General features: G+C 39.4%; 1 protein-coding gene across 1 annotated transcript in view; it reads right to left on the bottom strand.

The window, feature by feature from the left end:
* LOC146798868 (nesprin-2-like) overlaps positions 1 to 21,541 on the bottom strand; it is a 1,144,883-nt gene that overhangs the window by 712,491 nt on the left and 410,851 nt on the right. The window contains exons 40-42 of the mRNA XM_085627789.1: positions 14,317 to 14,436; positions 13,930 to 14,221; positions 8,315 to 8,490 (exon numbers count right to left, since the gene is read on the bottom strand). Coding sequence (XP_085483915.1) covers positions 8,315 to 8,490; positions 13,930 to 14,221; positions 14,317 to 14,436 — 588 coding nt within the window. The remainder of the gene's footprint in view (positions 1 to 8,314; positions 8,491 to 13,929; positions 14,222 to 14,316; positions 14,437 to 21,541) is intronic.

Here is a 21,541-nt window from a genome sequence, read left to right as displayed (position 1 = left end):
GCTGCATCACGCATTAATTGACCCCTTATAGTAGCTTTGGCTGCAGCCCAAAGAGTCCTGCTGGAGGCCACAGACCCCTGATTAACGGAAAGATAATTTTGAAGATGTGATTGTAGTTGGGATTTACCATTAGGAGTCCTGTGACGTTGTATACTCATACGCCAGGGCTTTCGTCCAGGTCTAGAGAGTCCCAATTCAAGGGAGAGGAAAACAGGAGAGTGGTCAGACAAGGCTGCTTCCAAAATGCAGGAGTCTGTGACCAATTGAACTGCGTTATGTGAAATGAGGAAATAATCAAGACGAGAGAATGTACCATGGACCGATGAGAAAAAAGTGTATTCCTTATCCGTTGGATGGCTAAAACTCCAATGGTCAACTAATCCAATGTCTGATATGATATCGCCTAGTAAAGCTCTATCTGATGCATTACCCCTATCTAATGGGCCTGTTTTATCCAGAATGGAGTCTTGTGTCACATTCCAGTCTCCGCCAATCAGATATTGTGATGCATTAATTTCTAGTAGCAAACGGGATAGTTGAAGAAAAAATGTTTTTTTGGTACCCGTAGGAGCATAAACAGATCCTACACAAATATGAGAGTCTCCAATTTTAAGTTTAGCAAATACATAGCGGCCATGTACATCTGACCATGTTTTGGAAACAGTGACCGGAAGTGACTTGCGAAGGAGGATTGCAACTCCACATTTGCGAGAGGAACCTGCGTCATTGGATTCATCTTGTTGGATGCTACTATGTATGACCTTGCCCACCCAATCTCTGCAAAGTTTACCAGATTCTAATGCATCCAGGTGAGTCTCTTGTAGCAAAGCCACATCCACATGTTTAGTCTGAAGATAAGAGAGTACTTTCTTCCGTTTAATGTAATGGGTGAGACCATGTACATTCCAAGTGATTGTATTTAGAGAATGTGTTTTTGCCATGTTAGAATAGTGCCAAAGTCAGTAACAGGAGAGTAAAGCACAAATCAACGTTCTGAACTAATCAAGGGGAACAAAAGGTTAAAGACAGAAAAAGGGAAACGGAAATAAATAAAAAATGGAAAAACAATACTCTGGCTCAAATGAAAAACATCAAGAAACAATTAGCAGAACAATGAAGAAAAAAGGAATGAGAGTTGGACAAATGATACAATATTAAAACAAAACTATAAAATATTAGTTAATAGCGAGTAAAATTAAGAAACCTTAAACTGTTACCCGCGGGTCTGGGCGCACTAGAGCGCCGCCGCGGGAAAAGGCCCCACAGAAAAAGAGAAAGGATTAGGAAAAGTAATAATAATATAAAAGGAGAGCCCATAAGAACATTTTGATAAAGAACACAAATACGATGGAGGAGAGTAGAAGAGTAAGAAAAAGCAAAATAAGAATTTAGAAGCTGTGAAACACTCCTTAGGGAGAAGAAATCGAGTAACAGTTAGATAACATAAAGTCACCTAAAAGCATAAAGTATACATTGCGCATATAAATAGGCTTTAACCAATATGCAGGCGGACAAAAACAAATTATTAAAACTTTAATCAAACAATTAGGTGCCAAGGCGCCCAAATAGATGCAGGACTAATAGTAATATGCTATAGGTAATAATATGGAGAGCAAATAATATATTAAGAATAAAGAGTAACACTATAATGCAGAGAAATAGTAGAAAACAAAATTAAAGATGGAGAAAATAAGGTATATAGCTAGTAAGAAAGAAAAGAAAAAGGTAGTAGGATATTATGAGGACAGCAAAACATGCCAGAATAAGTTAATTATCCTTAATGCAATTAACAATAAAAAACAAGACTCACAAGTAAGTATGGAGTCTACAATTAACTACCAAAAGGACCTGAAGATAACAACTTACAGGGGAGAAAAAATCATTCAATCCGCATCTGAAGGAGTTTTAAGAGGAGACCTAGACTTATCTCTTTGCAGATCTGGCGTGAATGTAGCAGCTGAAACCGATTGTAATGCAGATTTCCTGTCTTCTTGTGAACGATGAAGTCTTTCAAAGTCCCTACCACGAGACCGAGGACTACTAGGAGGGCGTCTGCTGCGATCTGGCAATGGAGTAGAAGACTTAGAGGGTGGTTGGGACTGATCCTGCTGCGAAGATGGAGTGTGGACTTCCATATCTTGAGGTTGAAGGCAGTCTAAAAATTTCTGAAGATGGACTGGGTCATAAAAGTCCTTAGAATCTCCATCCCTGGTGATGCGAAAACGTGCAGGTTCAAACAACGAAGAGGATTGATTTTCAGCCTTTCGTCTGCAATATCCTGCGTACTGAACAACCTATGGAAAACAGGTTTTGCACCACAGAAACCAATATAAAACAATACGGCCTACTTCTGGCAACAAGCGACTGCCTCTTGTATTGCAATTATTGACATGGCCTTTATCAACAAAATATATGGGTTAGCACTCTCCAAGTTCTCAGCCACAGCTGCTTCTCAAACAGGAGTAGCCACTGCCAACATGCCATGCAGCTCAGTTGAACTATTTCTAACATGGGAAGATATTGGTCTCAAATTTACACAAGCTGTCATTTTATATATCACCACGAGGAGCACCAAAAGAGATAAGCCGGATCTCACATTGATAATTCATAATGGTAACCATATTCCTAGCCACTTGAATCTTTTGAGCAGATGGCAGTTCATAATTACTTGTTATAAGAGTGTCAATTCACAATGTCAACTGTAACTTGACCCTATGTTTTCTATCTAGTCCTATGTTCCTAAAGGATGTGATGCCTGAAGAGTCATTAGTATTGTGTGCATAATTGCAAATGACTTTTTCAGGCACAAAGATTGGTAGAAGGCGAATAAAAGGATGCAAATGGCTACAGTAACCCAACTGAATGAAGTGCACCAAAAGAGAATACATCCTTTTGAAGAAGCCATGTTTATTTGTTTAAAGATATAAAGTGTCAATTTGCTTTTTGCATTAAATTACAATTTAAGCATGAACAGTGTAATTCGAAGACAAGGAGCAATGTCAAGGTCAACACATGTCACCTGCCACAATAAGTAGTGACCCGCATTGGGACCATGGCATGCATTACACAAGACTGTGGCTATCTGGATGAAAATATAGCCAAAGTCTTTGAGCCAGTCCTCTAAAAAACATTGCGTGTACAGCATCTTTAGAGTAAGACTGGAAACAGCGCATGTAATATGCAAAAATCTACTTGGCTGTACGGTGAGGACAGTGCTACTCCGAGCCAAATCTACAAAGCTCATATATAGTTAATTTCCTCAAACATTTTGGAGGAGATTTATAAAAAGGAAATGATTAAATAGCCTTGATTATAATGCAGTGCATTCAGAAATACATTACATGCTTCACAACAGAGCAGTCAAATATCTTGAGAATCTAATGACAGGGCTGTGTTCAGGTGGGTAGAGAATCAAGTCAATCAGACATTTTAAAACAAATGATCTCGAACGCAACCTAAAATCCTCAGGTTCTAGTTCAAGGTATACTGAAAGGTGAAATAGCAGATTCTATTGTGCCATCTGATGTAAAGTTCTTTCTACTATTAAAGTGGTAAGAGATGGTGCGACTCAGTTGAAGAAGAGTTCCCTCAGCCACACGATTTTAACAGGCAATCATGCAGTGGTGGCTCCTTCATGGGGGTATCGCCCCACTGCTTTTTCGCAGTGCGAGAAGACAGAAACATAAAATGGCAAAACTACCATTTTATGTTTCTGCTTCTCGCTCTGCGAGAAAGCAGAAGTGCCTGGAGTGCCTGTTTGTGGGCGGTCGAGTGGGGGTCCTGCTCGCGGGCAGGGGGGAGTGGCTTGCCTACTGTTGTGGGTACTGACTGTTTGGTCGGCTCCAGGGCCGACCAACCCAGTCATGCGCACTCCCCCTTTTTCTCCATGTAGGTTGCTGCATGCAGCCTACATAGAGTAAATGGCCTGGCTGGGGAGCTCTCCGCTGCGCCTCACCAATCACAACGCTGCAGCGTTGTGATTGGTGGAGGGGAGGGAGGCTGCCTGTGTGTGGCTTTCCTGTTGAGAGTGGCAAACGCGGGACTGCGGGAGTCAGAGCCAGGAGCTGAGGTGGCGTGGGACGGTGAGTTTTATTTTATTTAATTAAACCCCTCCTGCCTCACCCCTCCCCCAACACGATGTCTCCATTTCCACCCACCCTCCCCCACCCCGCCCGCCCATCATAAAGGCTTCATCCCAAACATGTTTGGAACTAAAAGGGGGAAGAGTTTACTGTCTGCCAGTGAGGGATATAGTAACACGAGGAGTGTGATCTGAATCAGACATCGTTGTAGGACAAACGTCATTAAAAAATGCAGCCTGTCGTGAGTTTCATGTGGACTTTTGTGTCCTTTGCTTCCCACCCTGATAATGTAAAACAACAGCCTTTATTCTCCGATGTGACTGAATGCAACATTTATAATCATAATATGCAACATAGGTGTCATGTCATCTGTAATTGGGCCTCCCTGGTTTAAAGCGCATTGACACCCTCTGGGGTGTAATGTGCTATAGGAAAAAATGTAAATAATTAAATAGTACACTATAACGCAAACACAGGAGGTGGTACTCTGTATAAAACACTACATCACAATGAGTAGAACGACATATTGAAACCAGTATGCAAGTTCGTGAAAAGCACGGGTTCTTTGCAGTGCTCATGTTCGGTTTATATATTCTGCCCTTTCGCCTCGACTGTAAGTGTAGCTTTGTGGTACGAAAACTAGCTGCCATTTACTTACAGAAATATAAAGCAGTCGAAAGGGCTGTGATCTTTCCGGTAATTTATGAAAGGTGGTTGTTTGCCGATTCACCTATATGTTAAATATGTTTTTTTAAATAGAGGCATTGGACATTCTCATGACAGCAATGTATTGCAGTATGCTGAATGACATACTGCGAATTACAAATGTCAAATGTTGCTCTGGTAAATAAATACAATTCCCACGCTCACCATATATATTCCAGCTGTAAAAGATTGCTTCATTTTAAATAGTTATTTTTGCTGTGCAGTGCATGCTGAAAGAACTACCCGTCTGGTTGTGCTCTAAAAAGCACACATTTCTCAGACAATGAGTATAACAAACGACTTTATGGCAGACAACACCATATGCACGTTTAACTCCTCAAAGTTCATAAGGTAAAAAAAAAAGAAATAGAGGATTGTGGCCCGATTTGAACACTTAGTCCCTCATTAGCAGTGCCCTAGATAGTAATACAATTCAATGCTGCATGGCTTGGAATGTTTTAGGTGCAATAAATAACACGTATTACCATTTTTGCTCATAAATAGGGCACTATAGTTAGCTTCTGGTGCTTACTGCGCCAAAAACTGCAGGTTCCGGTAATTCCTTGGACTTTTTTTTCCCTCCAGTTACATTCCTGCAAGTTTGACCAGCAGAAAATAAACAGGGCCTGCGCACTTTATCATACTTGGGGCCTCATGTAGGTAGCCAAATACCGGTCGGTAACGGCCGATTTTCGGTAATTATACCGTTACCGACCGGTATTTAGGCTTTTGGTATGTAGGGGGACAATTTCTGTATTCGGAATTTACCGAATCGGTAATAATTACCGAATCGGTAATTTTACCGATTCGGTAAATTCCGAATACAGAAATGAGATGTAGGGGGAGTGTGTGGGTGTTGTTATGAGTCGGTATTTACCACCAACTAATAGTTGGTGGTAAATAATGAATGGATGTGGAAATGCATTTCATAGCGCCTACAAGTGTGCAATGTGGCAGACATACATGCCCTTAGGGCATGTATGTGTGCCACATGTGCACACATGGCCGATTCAGGGGTGCAACAGGGTGTCAATGTGACACCCTGCCACCCTTGCATGTGTTCCCCCCATTACCGAATCGGTATTTACCGATTCGGTAATTACCGAATTTTAACGAATCGGTAATTATTACCGACTCATTACCTACATAGCATTTACCACTTCATAAATACCGAATCGGTAAAATTCGGTATTTATGAAGTGGTAAATGCAAGCCCACCTACATATGGCCCCAAATCGGGGTTTCTGCAAGGGTCGGAATTTTCTGGTCCAGTCAAACGAGGGCCTAAATAGGTTAAGACAGACCTGGAATATGTATTACTCAGCAGGCCACACTTTGTCAGACGTAAATGATTCATATTTACAAGTGTAAAGCATGTATGTATGTATGTATTTGTAAGGCGCATAAATTACCCGTAGGTTTCATAGCGCCAGCAGATACTCAGTTAGGTAGACATGTGATCAGGCAGTGCTAGAATAGCCAGATTTTTAGGTTTCTTCGGAACTTCTGGTGATTAGGTTCATGCCTGATGTGTAAAGGTAGAGTGTTCCAGGTCTCTGGGGCTATTTTAGAGAAGGATCTGTCACCGTTCCTAACTGTGCGAACTTTGGGAACAGTAAGGAGGTGCCTGCTGGTGGGACTGAGGGTTCTAGTCGGGCGGTAATCTGTCAGCTTTTTGGATAAGTATATTTGCCCCTGACCGTTGAGAGTCAGACAGCATAGTTTGAACTTAATGCATGTTTTTATGGGGAGCCAGTGTAATGTCCTAAGACAGGGGGCAGAGGGGGTACAGGGGGGAAGGGCGAGAGCCATCCTGGCCGCAGTGTTTTGCAAAAGCATGTGTTGTTACGCATTTCCACTACAAAGCACCCGATTGTCTGCTCTGTTACATGTGTCACACTGTGCAATCCGTTACCGAGCTTTCTTCTCCGCATGCTTGGGAATGTTATTCGTGAAATGGTGATACTGTTTAATTAGACCGGTGCACAGTGCGTCAGCAACATTGGTCTAGCAAGTGCAGCTTTCACGCGTCCATGCTGACAGAACAGGAAGGTCTGGTGCATCTTCACCGACATGAAAAAGAGCTAGTCAAACAAATACATTATTGCCGTAGCTTTAGTTGGGTTGTCGACTGGTAATTGAGTTAATGCTCCCAAATGAGGCACGGGCGACAAGGGTTAATTTCTAGGAAGAGTACCATTGTTCACGGTGCTTAGGCGACCAAGGCGGGTGTGACATAGTAGGAACGAAAGAGTCGAAGAAGGCAGAGTGGCTTTGTAGAAGCACGTGCAGGCCAGGCTCATTCTTTCATAGGAGAAGACAATATCAAGTCTGCAGGGTTTTTAACTCCTTACCGGCAAAGAATTAAAAGAGTAGAAAACGCACAGAATGATACTAAAGCGGCCCGATACGGGTAACTGTTCTTTGTCAATTAGGAAACAATGCGAGGTCTGTGTTAACTTGAAGTTCAGGCCTGGTAGTAATGACAAGCAGGTCAAGTGGAGTGCGCAGGAGTGGTACATGTTGTTAATAATATTTTGCCTACTTTATACTTCCATCATGTGTATTTTCACAGAAATGCAATGGAATGTGTGATCAATGCACTGTGCGCTCTGCAGAGAGGCCAAAAATTGGATGCCCATGTATTCTGAACACATTTTTCACTCAGTGACGGGCACTCTGAGGAACTGGCACTGCCCTCGGCCTCAGCTCCAGAGCTCAGCTTCCAACTGTGGTATGCATGTGATTCAGTTCAAAGCATACACTGTACAACAGTATCATACTAGACAAACAACAAGTTAAAAAAACAAAGTTTTATGAGTTTTCCTTTATAAGCGAATATAAGAATAGTATTTTTTGACCCATATATCAAAGAAATATTGCTGAAAATTGCATCTACATATGGCAATGTTTACACATGCACCCACCTTGGGCAAATTGCGTGCTGTCTTTCTTAGAAAGAAGCATGCAAAGGCCAATAGAGGGACATAAAAAAGAAAAGCATACGCACAAGCATGTATTCCTAGTTTAATGCCCTTACTAAAGCCTCGCTGCGCAACGCATGAGCGCTGGCTCAGGCTGTACCTAATAAATATTTTTTCTCATGTGCAGAAGTGTTATACGTTGTTTCCCTGCATATTCAACTATGTGAAACGGGTGAAAGTTTGCACATGCTTAGTATTTTCATGATATATTATCCATTCTAAGAAAGGGATGCTAGATCTGGAATTGGTGGAACTGGAAAAGCCATTCAATGTCCAAAATGTTGCTTTTGGAGCAGATATTTCTCTCCACCTTAGCCTATGCTTGGTCAAAAGTGAACAGCAGACTGAGTTACAGCACTATGGTCTTTTTGTGGATTTTACAAAATATGTGATAATGTTGACTTGAGCTCAATATAACTGACCTGACATTATTTATATCTTTCATTGTAAACTGTTAGCTTGTAACAGAAAATGGCACTAGAAAGTCAGTGGAAACCACCACCTAAATAAAAACAAAACTGCAGGTCCTGTATAAATAGTTACCTTAAAACTTCAGTTGCTGAATTTATGGCCTCTTCCCACTCCTTCATGAGATGTAACATCGTCTGCTGAGCTGCTGATGATTTCTTCCTTTTCATCTTTTTTTCAGTCAATGGTTCGCAAACAGTTATGAGGTGCTCAATCTTAGAATCACCCTCAGCTTTCAGCAAAATGATTTCCTACAATAGGTAAAAACATCTGATTAGAAATATTATTTTATCTAAGGCACTGTACAGGTATCGATTGAAAGGATGTATTTTGATCAAATATGTAATGGTCTTACCTGCTACTGCTGCTATCGTAGCTACTGCTAATGGGGCGGTCTCAAGTGGATTGAACTGCTGACTACGTTCTTTAGTGATGTGCTGATCAATTAATGTTTGATGTTGCTGCTCATTATATAGCTAGTTCAGCTACCTTCAGTCAAATCCCTTAACTTAGACCCAGTGCCCTATGATGCCTCACTGGGGGGCCTGATTCACAAAAGTAAACTTAGACCTGAAGTTTAAGTTTAGACTTGAAGTCTAAGTTTAGTCCTAAAGTCTAAGTTTAGACTTGAAGTCTAAAGCCAGACTACAGGTCTTAAGTTAGACTTCAGGTCTAAACTTATAAAGATATAAATTGGTTTCTAGAAAATGAGAATATATAAATGACGTGTGACTAAAATCACTTGAATAATGTAGAAAAAAGCTGGTGTTAAAATATTATAATATGCATTTTATTAGTCTGTAATATTTGTCTCTCATATTTTTAGCAAGGTTGTGGCATGTTCTGGCTATGTTTTCTTTGTTCTCTTTTTTTCACTCTTGATTATTTTTGGATCAATTTTAATCTATCTTCATAGCACAGAGAGCTCAAAAGATTAACTGCGCGTAACACATGTTGGCTGTTGATTGTTAACTTCAGGCATTGTGTTTGATGCAAAATAAAAACCTAATTTAGACAGTGTCGCTCCAAGTCCTGTTGATACAACTAATACGTCTAAGACTCCTATCTAACAAAGCTATTTGTAGCCACAGTGATACAATATATCAATATCACTTCTGACTGAACGGTTACTCATCCAATAACTCTGCTAGTTTGGTAACACTGGATTTAAAATAGACGCTGACCAGAGAGATATGCTCCAGATACTTCCACATATTTATATTAAAAGAAATAACATATTTTTTTGTGTCATTAATATACATATGTAAACCTATCATCATACATGAATAAAATGACACAGAACTGGATGTAGAATTCAGACCACCATGAATTCTGAAGCAGTGAGAAAAGAGATAAATAGAAGTTACGTATTGAGCCAGATTAAAGATCATCAGTCATGTCAGTGCTCATTACTAATATTTCCCTTACTTTATACTGCTAAAGGCCTGACAATGATGTACTTCATGTGGGGTTCCTCGAGGTTGCACACTTGCAGCAATGATTTTTGGGCTAGATGCACGACCGTGATTTACGATTGCAAACTAGAAATTGTGCCGTTTACGATCGCAAAATAGGTCTGTGCAATGTACAAACCCTATTTTGCGAGTCAGTAACTTATTATAAAATAGGGTTCGCGATTCGCTATTAGAAAGGGGCGTGCCAAGGTCTTCCCTTCCTAATAGTGAGTTGCACTTCTATGTACAATTGTTTTTGCGACAGCAGTTGCAGTCACAAAACACTTGCAAATTACCACCTATTTCAAAGGGTGGTAAGTCACTCACAAACGAGAAGGGATCCCTAAGGTACCCCTTCACCTTTGTGACTTGCAGCGAAAATATTTTTCAAGAGCAGGCAGTGGTCCCACAGACCACTGCCTACTCTTAAAGAATGAAACATGAGCGTTTCATTTTGCTTTTTTAAATGCATCTTGTTTTCCTTTAAGGGAAACAGACTGCATTAAAAAAAAATGTTTTATTTAAAAAGCATTCACAGACATGGTGGTCTGATGACCCTAGTAGGCCACCATCCCTGTGAGTGCTGTCTATTCCCAATGGGGTTGCAAATTGCAACCTGCCTTATGAATATTGATGAGGCAGGTTGTTTGCGACCCCATTGGGAATCGCAAACAGTGTCTAAGACACTGTTGTACATTCCATTTTGTGAGTCACAAATCGCAAGTTGCAAAACAACTCGCAAAATGGAAGGGTTGTACATCTGGCCCATGGTTAGCCTAACAATGCGTCATGTAGCACACCAACCCTTATAAATATCAACACAGACAATGTTTAGTGTCATAGACTTTTAATCTACAAATCACTGCTATTAGGTTAGATTGCCTCATTTGTTCAAAGGACACAATTCAAGAAGGCAAAACACAGAAAGCTATCAGCTGTAAGAAGACAAACCCAGGACTGGAAACAGTGTCCATGATAACCTGGCGTGAGGTGGCCACCCTAAAGTCATGCTTAAGAGGACGCCAACAGCACACAATTATACATTAAGGTGCTCATGGAACTGATACACTGTCCTAAAAACTATTTGAGATTACCAGATCATCAATGTCTGCTGTATATCTCAAGCTTATCGCAATCAAAGTGGGGCTAATTCTCCTCAGTAGCAGCAAGTTCCGTTCTCAGATAGAAGACTGATTGAACCACCTGCATCAACATTGGCTCTTCTGAGCCCTTTCAGTAATTGACAAGCTCCTGGCCTTACCATTAACCCCTGCCTTTCATTCTAACATTACTTCAAGAAACTATTAAGAAAATATCTGATGGCTTTGGATCAGCTGTTCCTCATACTCTTGCTCAATCAGTTCCTACTGACCCACTTATTCTGCTCTACAGTACAAGCTCATCCTTTCACACTTTCATGCAAACCACTCCCTGCTCGCTGGCCTCCCAGAGCCTTCCCTTGCTCCTCTGGAGGAAGTCTTTTGAAATGTAGCCATATTACCTCTGCTTTCCAGAAGCTGTCTACCCCTTCCAGGTTTGCCTTATGTTCAAACCAATCAAACGTATTCATAGATGTAAACTGGACAACTTAGCTGAAAACTGCACATTGCAGACCACACATCAGCCCCCGCACCCTTGTCATGAAACAAGTACAGAGAAAAAAGGAGAGAGACCACCTACAACCTCTGTCGAGATCCCCTTTCAACAAAGATGCCTCATCAATGCTTGCTTTTGGGAAGAACATTAAAGCCTTCCTTCTCCCAACATCTTGTCATGAACCCCTAGCCTGCGCTTTTACCTGGACATCAACTTTTCTTTACAATACATTTTAACACTTGCATCTCCATAAAACAGATGATTAATAGTCAACACAACAAGGGGTGCATCATCACATTTGATAATTCAAACTTTTTACAGATGTAAGTCTATCTGTTTAAAAAAGGAATAATACATCTCCAATAAATTCACATTTATTCAATACATATACATGGTGATGTTAGAGTGGTGCTTATATTTTTGAACTGCACTGTTTCTACAGTTTTTAGTCCACACTGTTTTCATGATAACTGTTTGTTAACAGCTTGAACGTCAGTTGTTATAGGTGTTGTGTTAAAATCTTGATTTGTACCATTAGATATACATATTGACCATTGAACCACCCTTATCAGTGGGTTTAAGTTTTTGAAGTTTACATCATTCTCAATTTTTTAAAACTATTTTCTCTTCAAGGTATAAGGTATTTTTTCAAAAGGTTCCACATTTTTGTCTTTTTTAAAAATTTGTCATAACTTGTAATAAAACAAGGATAGCATCCCATAAAGGTGTGCCACAAATACGGGGTTCATTGAGCCAACCCATTGCATAATTTACACAAGGGCAGAGTGACTTCACAACCGTAATTGTGAGCACCCTGGAAACAAAGTCTACAACGTTACATCCCAGAATCTGACATGCACTCCATTGCTTAAGTTTTTGACTTTGAGCCAGATGGCACTTTGTTCTTTACAGCACTATTCTTCAATAAAAAAACTTTGAAAATCTATATCTCCAGTTCTACTGATTGGATGTTTGTTATTTTGGTATCATTTTATTTATTAAAATATTTTCAGTTTTTTAATTGGGATTCTTCTTGTGCTGTGTTTTCACTGTATTACTGTTTGAGAGTACTACATAAATGCCTTCCACATTACCTCTGACATCTGACTGCTTTGTGCCAAGCTAACAAGCACTAAAATGCTGATAAACATTACTCACCATAAGATTTGAAAAAAAAAAAAAGCGAAAATCTAAAATATATAGAAGACTATAGACTTAATGAGCGCACCACATCATGAAATCTCTTAAAGTAGGATGAAACTTATATTATCATGGAGTTGTCAAATTTACCAAATCACAAAGATTGTTTCACAACACTGGGAAATAATCAGCCAAGATTCAGTTTTAAAACAGTTATGCATGGAGAAACAAATAATAGCATTTAACAGGAAATGCAATTTAAGAAATCTATTGATGCTGGTGGGTTTGAAACGTCTACAAAACACTCAATTCACATTTCAGAAACAAACCATGAGAATTTATCCTTGACTTTACTGATCTATCTGTTATATCATGAAAGGGTGCATATTCCCCATCCAAGAACCAGCAAGGATAATCAGTTACATTCTTTGGGTAAATTCACAAAAAGCTACTCCTTAAAGGTCCTTTGTGGCCTATGTTATGGTGACCAAATCAGAAGAATGCTAAAAATTTGGATAATTTAACCCCAAAGCAACATTCAGATGAAGGACCTAAAACAGGTTTATCAAGACATTTCCTGAAGCTAGTCATATGATTATAAAGATTTGAATCCAAGGTGTGATATGTTATTAAAGGTGAACAACAAGGGGCTGATATTGCATGCAAGTTGTTGTATTGGGAATGTTGGTGAATCAAAATTTACAAGTAAATTGTAATTAGACTTGAACAATTAACAACAATTCTCAAGCTTTATATAGTTTCCCTTTTGCAAGTTATAATGGGAACAACACTCCAAATTAGATGCAGATTGTTTGTAGATCTGGTTTGTTGATTATTAAAAAGTATACTGACATAGTAAAAACATGACATCCATTTTAAGAGAAAACTTCCCTTTTCAGTGAGGATGTTTTTCTGTGGCTGGAATGTGATGGAGACAGATGAGAGATACTAAACAGGTAAGGGTTGATTTACGCTGGTCTACATAACTGTATGGATAAATGTGATTAGATCAACTTTCCTGCAAGCATAGAATATTTATATTAGTTCAGATTAATCTTATACCTCCTGCAGAAAGGACTGTTCTGAAATGTGTCAAGGTTTTGTTCTAAAAGTACAGAGTTGCATACAAATTGACAATGATTTATATATAAACACTGAAAGAATTCACGTATAAGCTCTACATAAAATTTATATTGAAAATAATATGATTCCATAAATATATACCCCAAATACACAGTTTGAGCCAACACATTGTATTATGCCTTTCAACTAATAACTTGCTAACCATATAATGGGAATATCCATATTTTGTGGTGATTTATAGGATCTTTTTCCCTACTGTTATTGTTCACAGCCAAAATTCATTCCTTATGTGATTATTTATTTGTGTGAAACTATGCAAGGAGATAATGTGAAGCGTACCGTCCACTAGTGCCTGTTTGGTGTTAAGTTAACCATTTTTAACTATACTTGTATTCACATGCAAATTATTACCCTTACCTTGAGTGCTTGAATCCTAGTTTCCAGCTCGGATTTGCTTCCTTCCGGTGAACTCAGACTGGAAATGGATTCTCGTACTCCTGCTATCCACACAGTAATGCTTTGTGCTAGATCTTTTGGATTCTGTTCTTCTATTGTGTATGGTGGTTTGGCCCCAACTCTCTCACACAGTGCTATCAGCAGACCTTGGTATCTATTAACCAGCTGGCTAGATTTTACCACAACATCTTCTTCTGCAAACCCCAAGGCCTGAACAGAATTTGCCAGCTTAGCCAAGGATTCAAATGTTTCCCTGTCAATTAACAAAACAGATACCAGAGTGTTAATGAAATATACAGAACAGAATCCCGGCTTTATTCATCTCATATACAGGTTATCCATTGCTACCTGTGATTGGTGACTGTCTCATGCAAAGACTTGAATTTCTTCTTTCTTTTTTCGATGTCTTGGAATTTCTTTTCATGACTTACAAACCACTTATTCAAATGACTGTGTTCTTCCTGAAGTCTAAAGAAAAACAGAGGTGTTTTAAAACACTAATGTCCACAAATGTGAACATGGAAAGAAAACACAGCAGCCCTTTCTTCTGTTTACACAATAATAATAATCCACAGTTGTAAAGCGCGAACAATCACCCGTAAGGGTCTCTAGGCGCTGGGGGTTGTCGGGAAGATTAAGCAAGCTATTGCCCAGAGTCAAATGGTGCTGGGCTAATCTGCCCCCGGCGCCAGGGATCGAGCCATGATCCCCAGATTCCAGAGTCAGTCGCCCTGGCCGCGGCGTCACACCTCTTCCCAATACCTCCCACAATACCACCACCCATAACCAATAAGTTGATTAGATGTTGAATTTGGCATGCTGGTATTGATAATCATGAAAGTGAAATACAGACACATATCAATGTTTAACTATGTTTTATAATGACCTGATTTATTTCACCATTTGTTTTGTTGTACGTGCTTAGGAAAGTGTGCTATCATGGCAACAAAAAAGATATTTGTAGATATTTAAGCAAATTAAAAAATCAGTAAAAAGTGGAACTGAAACATGATTTACTAGCCACACCAACTGTGTCAACATCTGCAGGATATCTTGTCCATGCTGGCAACGGTAGGGCTCACCATAAGGCAGTCATCAGGGCCAAAGAGATGTTTTCCAGTAAGCTTACAATTAGTACCACTATTCTTCGAGAAAGGCTCAAGGTTCTGCTATCAACAAGTATTGATAAAGTACCTCACCATGAGCCAATTTAGATCTGCTTCAAAATAGCTTATACCATTGCGTGCAACATTATCCTGTGACTAGCTTCAGTTTAGCCCATACTAGTCCTCGCCACTGCAGGCCACATTTACAATATTTTGCCATAGGGCAGCACCATAAACCTTCCTGAGGCGCTGCACTACTGTATAAGAAAAGGGCAAGAATGTGCTGCATCTAGCAGATAGGATGCAGTCCTGTCCTCTTTCCCCGCGCTGACGGTCAATCGAATGTCACGTGCCAATGCAGGTACCCTTACACCTTGGTACAACGGTGTCTGCATTGCAGGGATGATTGCTTTTGTGCAAGAAGGCACACATCTTCCTGCACAAAACAATAAATGGAGGCGATTTCCTCTTTCTATGTGTGCTGCTGAATGAATCACACATAGAAAGAGGAAAAAAGAGGACATATAATGTTAGTTCTCCTCGTTGTGCCTCCCCTACCTCCCCATGAGGAGGCGTAGGCTTTTGATGCATTCCCAGGTTTACATCTTGTTGCAAATCTGGGAATGTGTCAAATGCCATGGGTGTTACATGGGAACACCCACCGTAACCCCCATTTCACGCCTCCCCATTGTAGTGTGAGGCTACACAGTGACTTCCGCTGCATTGCCAAATCTAAAAGGCCATGAAAAGCCATGCAGGGTGGCTTAACGTTGCTTTGCAGATATGGCTATGCCCTGTACGTCACCGGAACGTCACAAAAAGTGATGTTCTGGTGGCACACAGGGCTTGCAAATGAGCCCCTGAGTTTTGCCCTTAACATCCTCTTGGATCCATGTTCCAAGCCTTCACTTATAGCATGGCCCACAATTAAACTATGCAACATTGTCTTTGGCCTCTACATTCAGCATCTTTCAGAGCTAGTATGGATCTATGCCTTCATTCCTCATGTCATGTGGCTGGTTTTTATCGTTTCTTCCTCTCCTCTGTTAACAAATCTTCCTTAGGTTTCATCATAGCCTTCAATCCTTTGTTCATCACAGTCTTTATGCCTCTGATTCCCACTTTATTCTATTACAAATCTCAGCCTTCATGCCTCTGATTTACAATACATCCTCATGGTATTCCTCAGCCTTTATCCCTCTGATTTACACATCATCCTCATTGTACCTCAGCCTACATCCCTGTGATACACACTTCCTCTTTTGTCATACACCTTGAACCTCATTCCTACGATTCTCACTTTGTCCTTGTCATCCATCACAGCCTTTATTCCTCCGATTTACTCTTCATCCTAGTCACACATCTTAAACTTCATCCATTTAATTCAAACATCCTTGTTATCGTAGATCTATGCATTCATCCTTCTCACACACACTTCATTCCCATTCTGAATGTATGCCTAGATTCAGACTTCATCCATGCCATTTATCTCAGCCTTCATCCCTTTGGACTGAAGATTATTGCCAGGATTTCATCTATGTCTTTAAACCCATACATTCGGTTCTACTTTGGACTTGATATATCCTTCAGTCATTAAGCTCTGTTTCTCCTTTGAATGAAAACGATTACATGAAGCACATTTTCACCTTCTGACAGTAGTTGTAGTAACTTTATTTGGTTTAAATTAAAAACCATAAAAGCATATACAATAACTTAAAAATCTTTCACAGCACAAATGTATGCTTAACTGTCCTAAAACTAAGACTTGGAGTCCCAATCAATAATAGATACAAATCTCTCAAATTCGACATTGTCTAGAGCAATATTGCTAAAACAAGAATAAGTTTAAAATATAAAATGCAGATTGAGAGCAAGGAGTAACAATGTCATTCTCTGGCGAGGAGCCGTGCATTCTTGCATCTTAGCTGCCATGCACATTGCATGCATCCAGACAGGGCAAAGAATACCCATACGGTATTGTTGCTTCTAAGAATTTGCATATCTGGGACAAAAAAATAAAAAATGCTCTTCTATTTCACATCTATCATAACAAGATGGATAATTAGAGGAAGCGTTACAGCAATTCCATCTACAGCAGAAATTGTTAACTGGCAAATTACCATATCTGAGTTGCAATTTGGTTCAGAAATTATTCACAATACAATTTAGCTTTAAAATCCAAATACCTTCCTGTTAGCGCCCCAACAGTACTGCAATGCAACCATGGGCCACTATTGTAGGGCCAATACATGTTCATAAGGCACATCAGGATGTGTTTTACGGATACCAAGTGGATTGGACCATAGTTCACTCATACCAAGTCTATGTAACCATGACTTGACATATGTAAACCATGGTACACCTCTCCAGTATTGAGTACAATCACTTCAAGAAATGACTGTCTCATAGGGAGCAGTCGAGTGCAATCACTTCAAGAAAAGATTGTCTCATAGGGAGCATTGAGTTGATGCACCAGACTCAGATCCATTAGGCCAGGGGTCTGAATGCTACCACATGCGCTATATTTTTAAGCCCAAAATCCAACCATAATAGGGTTAAAGGCACATTCCAGGGTAAATCAAGAATTGATTTAATAAAAATAATCTCTCATTTTTCAACGAGACCTAGGTTGTTCGACCGTCAGATCTCGGCTCCATAAAGCGGGGCTCCAACTCCTTTAGCTCGGTAGATGTCAATAACAGGAACAACTGGCCTGTAAGTAGATGCTTTTAATTTTTTGGGCCAGAGGAGAAATTAAGTGCTGGAGTGTAAGTTGGCTTTTGGAGATTTGAAGGAGCCATAATATTGTATTTGTAAACCTTACCCTCAGGTAATCAAATTGCTTAACCTTCTGACAGTAATGCACTGCATGAATTACAATAATTTGTGGTGACAATGTCCTGGTCTTACCAGTTGGGCCACTCTCAGCACTGAATACAAACTGCTAAATAAGCCTTGCAATGCTGACAAAGCATTCCCGATCTGACAAGTTTTGAAAATGTGAGGTACCTGCTATGTGACAGGGCTTCCGTGTCATTTGCATCCCAGGTCTTTTTGACACAAGAATGGTTATAATAGACTCCTGCCCATATTTTCTTAAACATCAATAATAGGGAGATTCACAGAGGTAATCGGGCCGCACTGACACAAACCATCATGATACAAGACGTCACTAGTCGGCCACCGAGCTGGTGCGACCAGGACCAGATTATTACTAAAAACATAACACCAGTCCTAAATCTACAATAAATCCTGCTTCGGAATACAGCCATTACAAATCCCAGGCACACAAGGGATTAAAAAAACAACAACAAAAAAAGTTTAAAGACAAGTGGACTAAGTAAGTTAAATCAGGAAAACTCAGTTGCACTAAATTGCCCGTCATCAAATTCATTATTTTATTGGGCACAGGGTCCACTTTAAAAGACGTTCAAACTGGGCCCTCAATTGCAGAAGCAATTTCTATGCACTAGAACCTCAGTTCCAGCCAGGACAATTGTTTTTAAGACTCAAGATTTTTACATTTTAAGCAAACTCAGTGAGTCCTTTTAAAATTTCTCCTTTTCTCTTTTATAGCATTTGGTAATGATAGTATATTGTAATGATTTTAATTAATTGAACAATAAAGTACAATACATCAACAAAAAAAATAATAGTAACCCCCAAATTTTCCCTTGATATATTTTCATAGTTCTTAACCCTCATATATTTTAAGGATTTTCTAGTTCTAGTAGCTCTGGATAAATAATTTATCCCCAAAAATTGCTGAGACTGCTGGGGTAGACAAAAAGACTAGCATGAAATGTGATGCAATAATAATTTTAGATCACCATCTGTGTGCACAACAAAGAGAATCAAAAAGTCACTGGATTCTGTTTAAGTGTAGCTCTCTCAAGAGCACTTAGCTGTGCTGCCAAATAAAGATTCCTCTTCACAAATTCAACAAGGGATGGCCTCAGTTTTCCTACAATACAATGAGCTAACAAATAAAAGGCAGTGTGGCTATGTGCAATGCTGGTGTGAGGAAGTTGTTGGGTTTTGGTTAGTAGATAAAAGCAGAGTGGAAAATACAGACCACAGATATGAATAATTCCCTACTCAAACATTGAAAAGCACCTGAATACACTTTCATGCATATGCCATGAACTATCTTGCAACTGGAGCGCGAATGCTAAATTAACCTAGCTTAATGATGGGTAGAAAGTGAGTTAGTTTGGATATATGATTTTAAAACAGATTAACACTTTTGCAAGGAGATAATTGTGTAACTTTTAAAAGTTTAAATAAACATAAATGGCTGTGTTAATTTCATTCATCACAGCAACTCTTTCTCATGTTAAGTGATGGACAAATGTTATCTGTTACCTAGAAGAACCAAATGAGGGACTTCTGGGCAGTGACATAGCTTCACTGTCAGTCATTTAAAATAGACCCCATATAATACTAATGTCTTGAGATGCAATTGAGATGACTCCATATATACTGCTGGAAACAAATGAAGCCACATCAACAGCAAGTATTATATTTGACACTGTCCACCTTAAAGACGCTACATATACTAATTCAGTTTATTTTTTTATTTATTTACAGTGTTTTTCTATAGCGCTACTTCACCAAGTGGTATTAGTGCACTTTACAAATGAAAGAACAATTACAAATTACTGGACCATAATATGTGTACAAGTAAAATAGATTTTATCGGTATATTAAACGTTAAAATCAGAGGGGAGAATGTGAACATGAGTGATGAGAGGCACAATGTGTGACAGCATCTATTCTCACACCCTCCACCACACCACATGCTTATATACTGTGACATTAGATGCAATGTTCTTCCTTGTCATCCTTTAAAACTCATGAATTAAAGCAATATATACGAGTTAGATCATAGCACTCCTAAAATTACTCCAGAGAGTACTCAGACACCTAAGGCAAAGTAGAGCACTTCACAACCACATCAGCAGTATGGAAAGCTACACAAATAATTATCGGGCCACACAAAAAACACTTCTGCCCTTGAAAGCGATAAGTAAAGCGCAATATCAACACCAATACAATATAGGAGGAAGGACATTATGGTCTCCATAGAAAACATTTTGCCAGCACTGGAATTAAATGAGACATTACAATGATATCAAAAACTAAAGAGAAGGATTGAATTGTTTATCATTTAAAAAGGGATCTTGACATCTATAAGAAACACAATCGAAATGAGGTCAGAAATGAATTTAAGTGGATCTTCTTGATGATTTGCTAAATCTTGAAACATTCTCGATATATTGCTAGCCTTCAGCATGAATTAAAAGAAAAAGGAAGCATCTGGAAACCTTATACAGCTTTAGCGACATAAAATGGTCTCAGCCTGAACACCTCTATGTTTGCCAACAGCCAACTGAACACCCTTTTGATCTCCTATAGCCTACATGACCAAATGGTGAGTCAGACATTCAAGTAATGTTGCATGACTATTTTCTAGCAAAATATGATACAATATACTTCCAATGAAAAATGGGCCATTTTGTGATTTCTTCCCCATTGCAAAGAAACCCATACCCAATTAAAACTTTTAAAGAGGTTTTCCATGTGCTTATGTTCAGTATAGCTGAGATGAGCTGGTTTAAGGTTATTTATTCAGAGCACTTTTAGACACTGAAAGCAAAATGACAACAGAAAGATAACTAAAACACAAAATATATCTAAAAGCATACAGCGCACCTTGCATTCAGGTCAGGTGACCGTAGGCCAACCAGCTGAGTGCCCAATAAAGTTCTTCAAAGATGCATTACACAATGTAAGACGATTCAATGATGTTGACAATAGCAAATAGCTACTGGTTCCATTACTCTGCTCACATTTACACATATTTTAAAACCTTACATCTCAGTCTGGTCTAACATTTTGCACAGGCTGCCACTCAAAGATGCTGCCCTTTGGAAATCATCATAAGTTTTAAATTTTGCACCTTTGTTGCAAATCAGTTTTAAGTATTCCTAAATCTTGCAATTATCATTGCAATTATTTTTGTTCAATTTCTTGCTAAAAAGAGGACATTTCTGAGCAGAGTAGCACATACAGGCAATACATACCAGGCTTTAGCCCAGTACTCTGCTCCCTGGTTTTATAGAAAGGTTCACTTGACCTGCTTCTTACCTAATGACAGATCAATAAAGGATGATTCATCAGGGTGGCTAGTGCTCTAATCCCATAATCTCCAAATGTACAAGGGACTAATGAAGCCTTCTCAGTTTTACTACTTGAATTATGCGAAGTAGGCTGGATGACCGGATCCTCACAGCTCAGAAGCACTTACTACTGAACTCTAAGAGGGTATTTTTTAACGCAAGCGAGGAGTGTTGAGAAATGGCAGGAGCCACATGTTTCACTGCTGGGGTTGTGCCTGTGCTAGAGAAAGCGCATTTTGTTGTTCTGATGACATAGACCAAATGTGGAGATAGGGGCATCTACCC

Source organism: Triturus cristatus, chromosome 9 (genome assembly GCF_964204655.1).
Source record: "Triturus cristatus chromosome 9, aTriCri1.1, whole genome shotgun sequence".
Lineage (NCBI taxonomy): Eukaryota > Metazoa > Chordata > Amphibia > Caudata > Salamandridae > Triturus > Triturus cristatus.
This window is presented reverse-complemented; position numbering and strand designations above follow the sequence as displayed.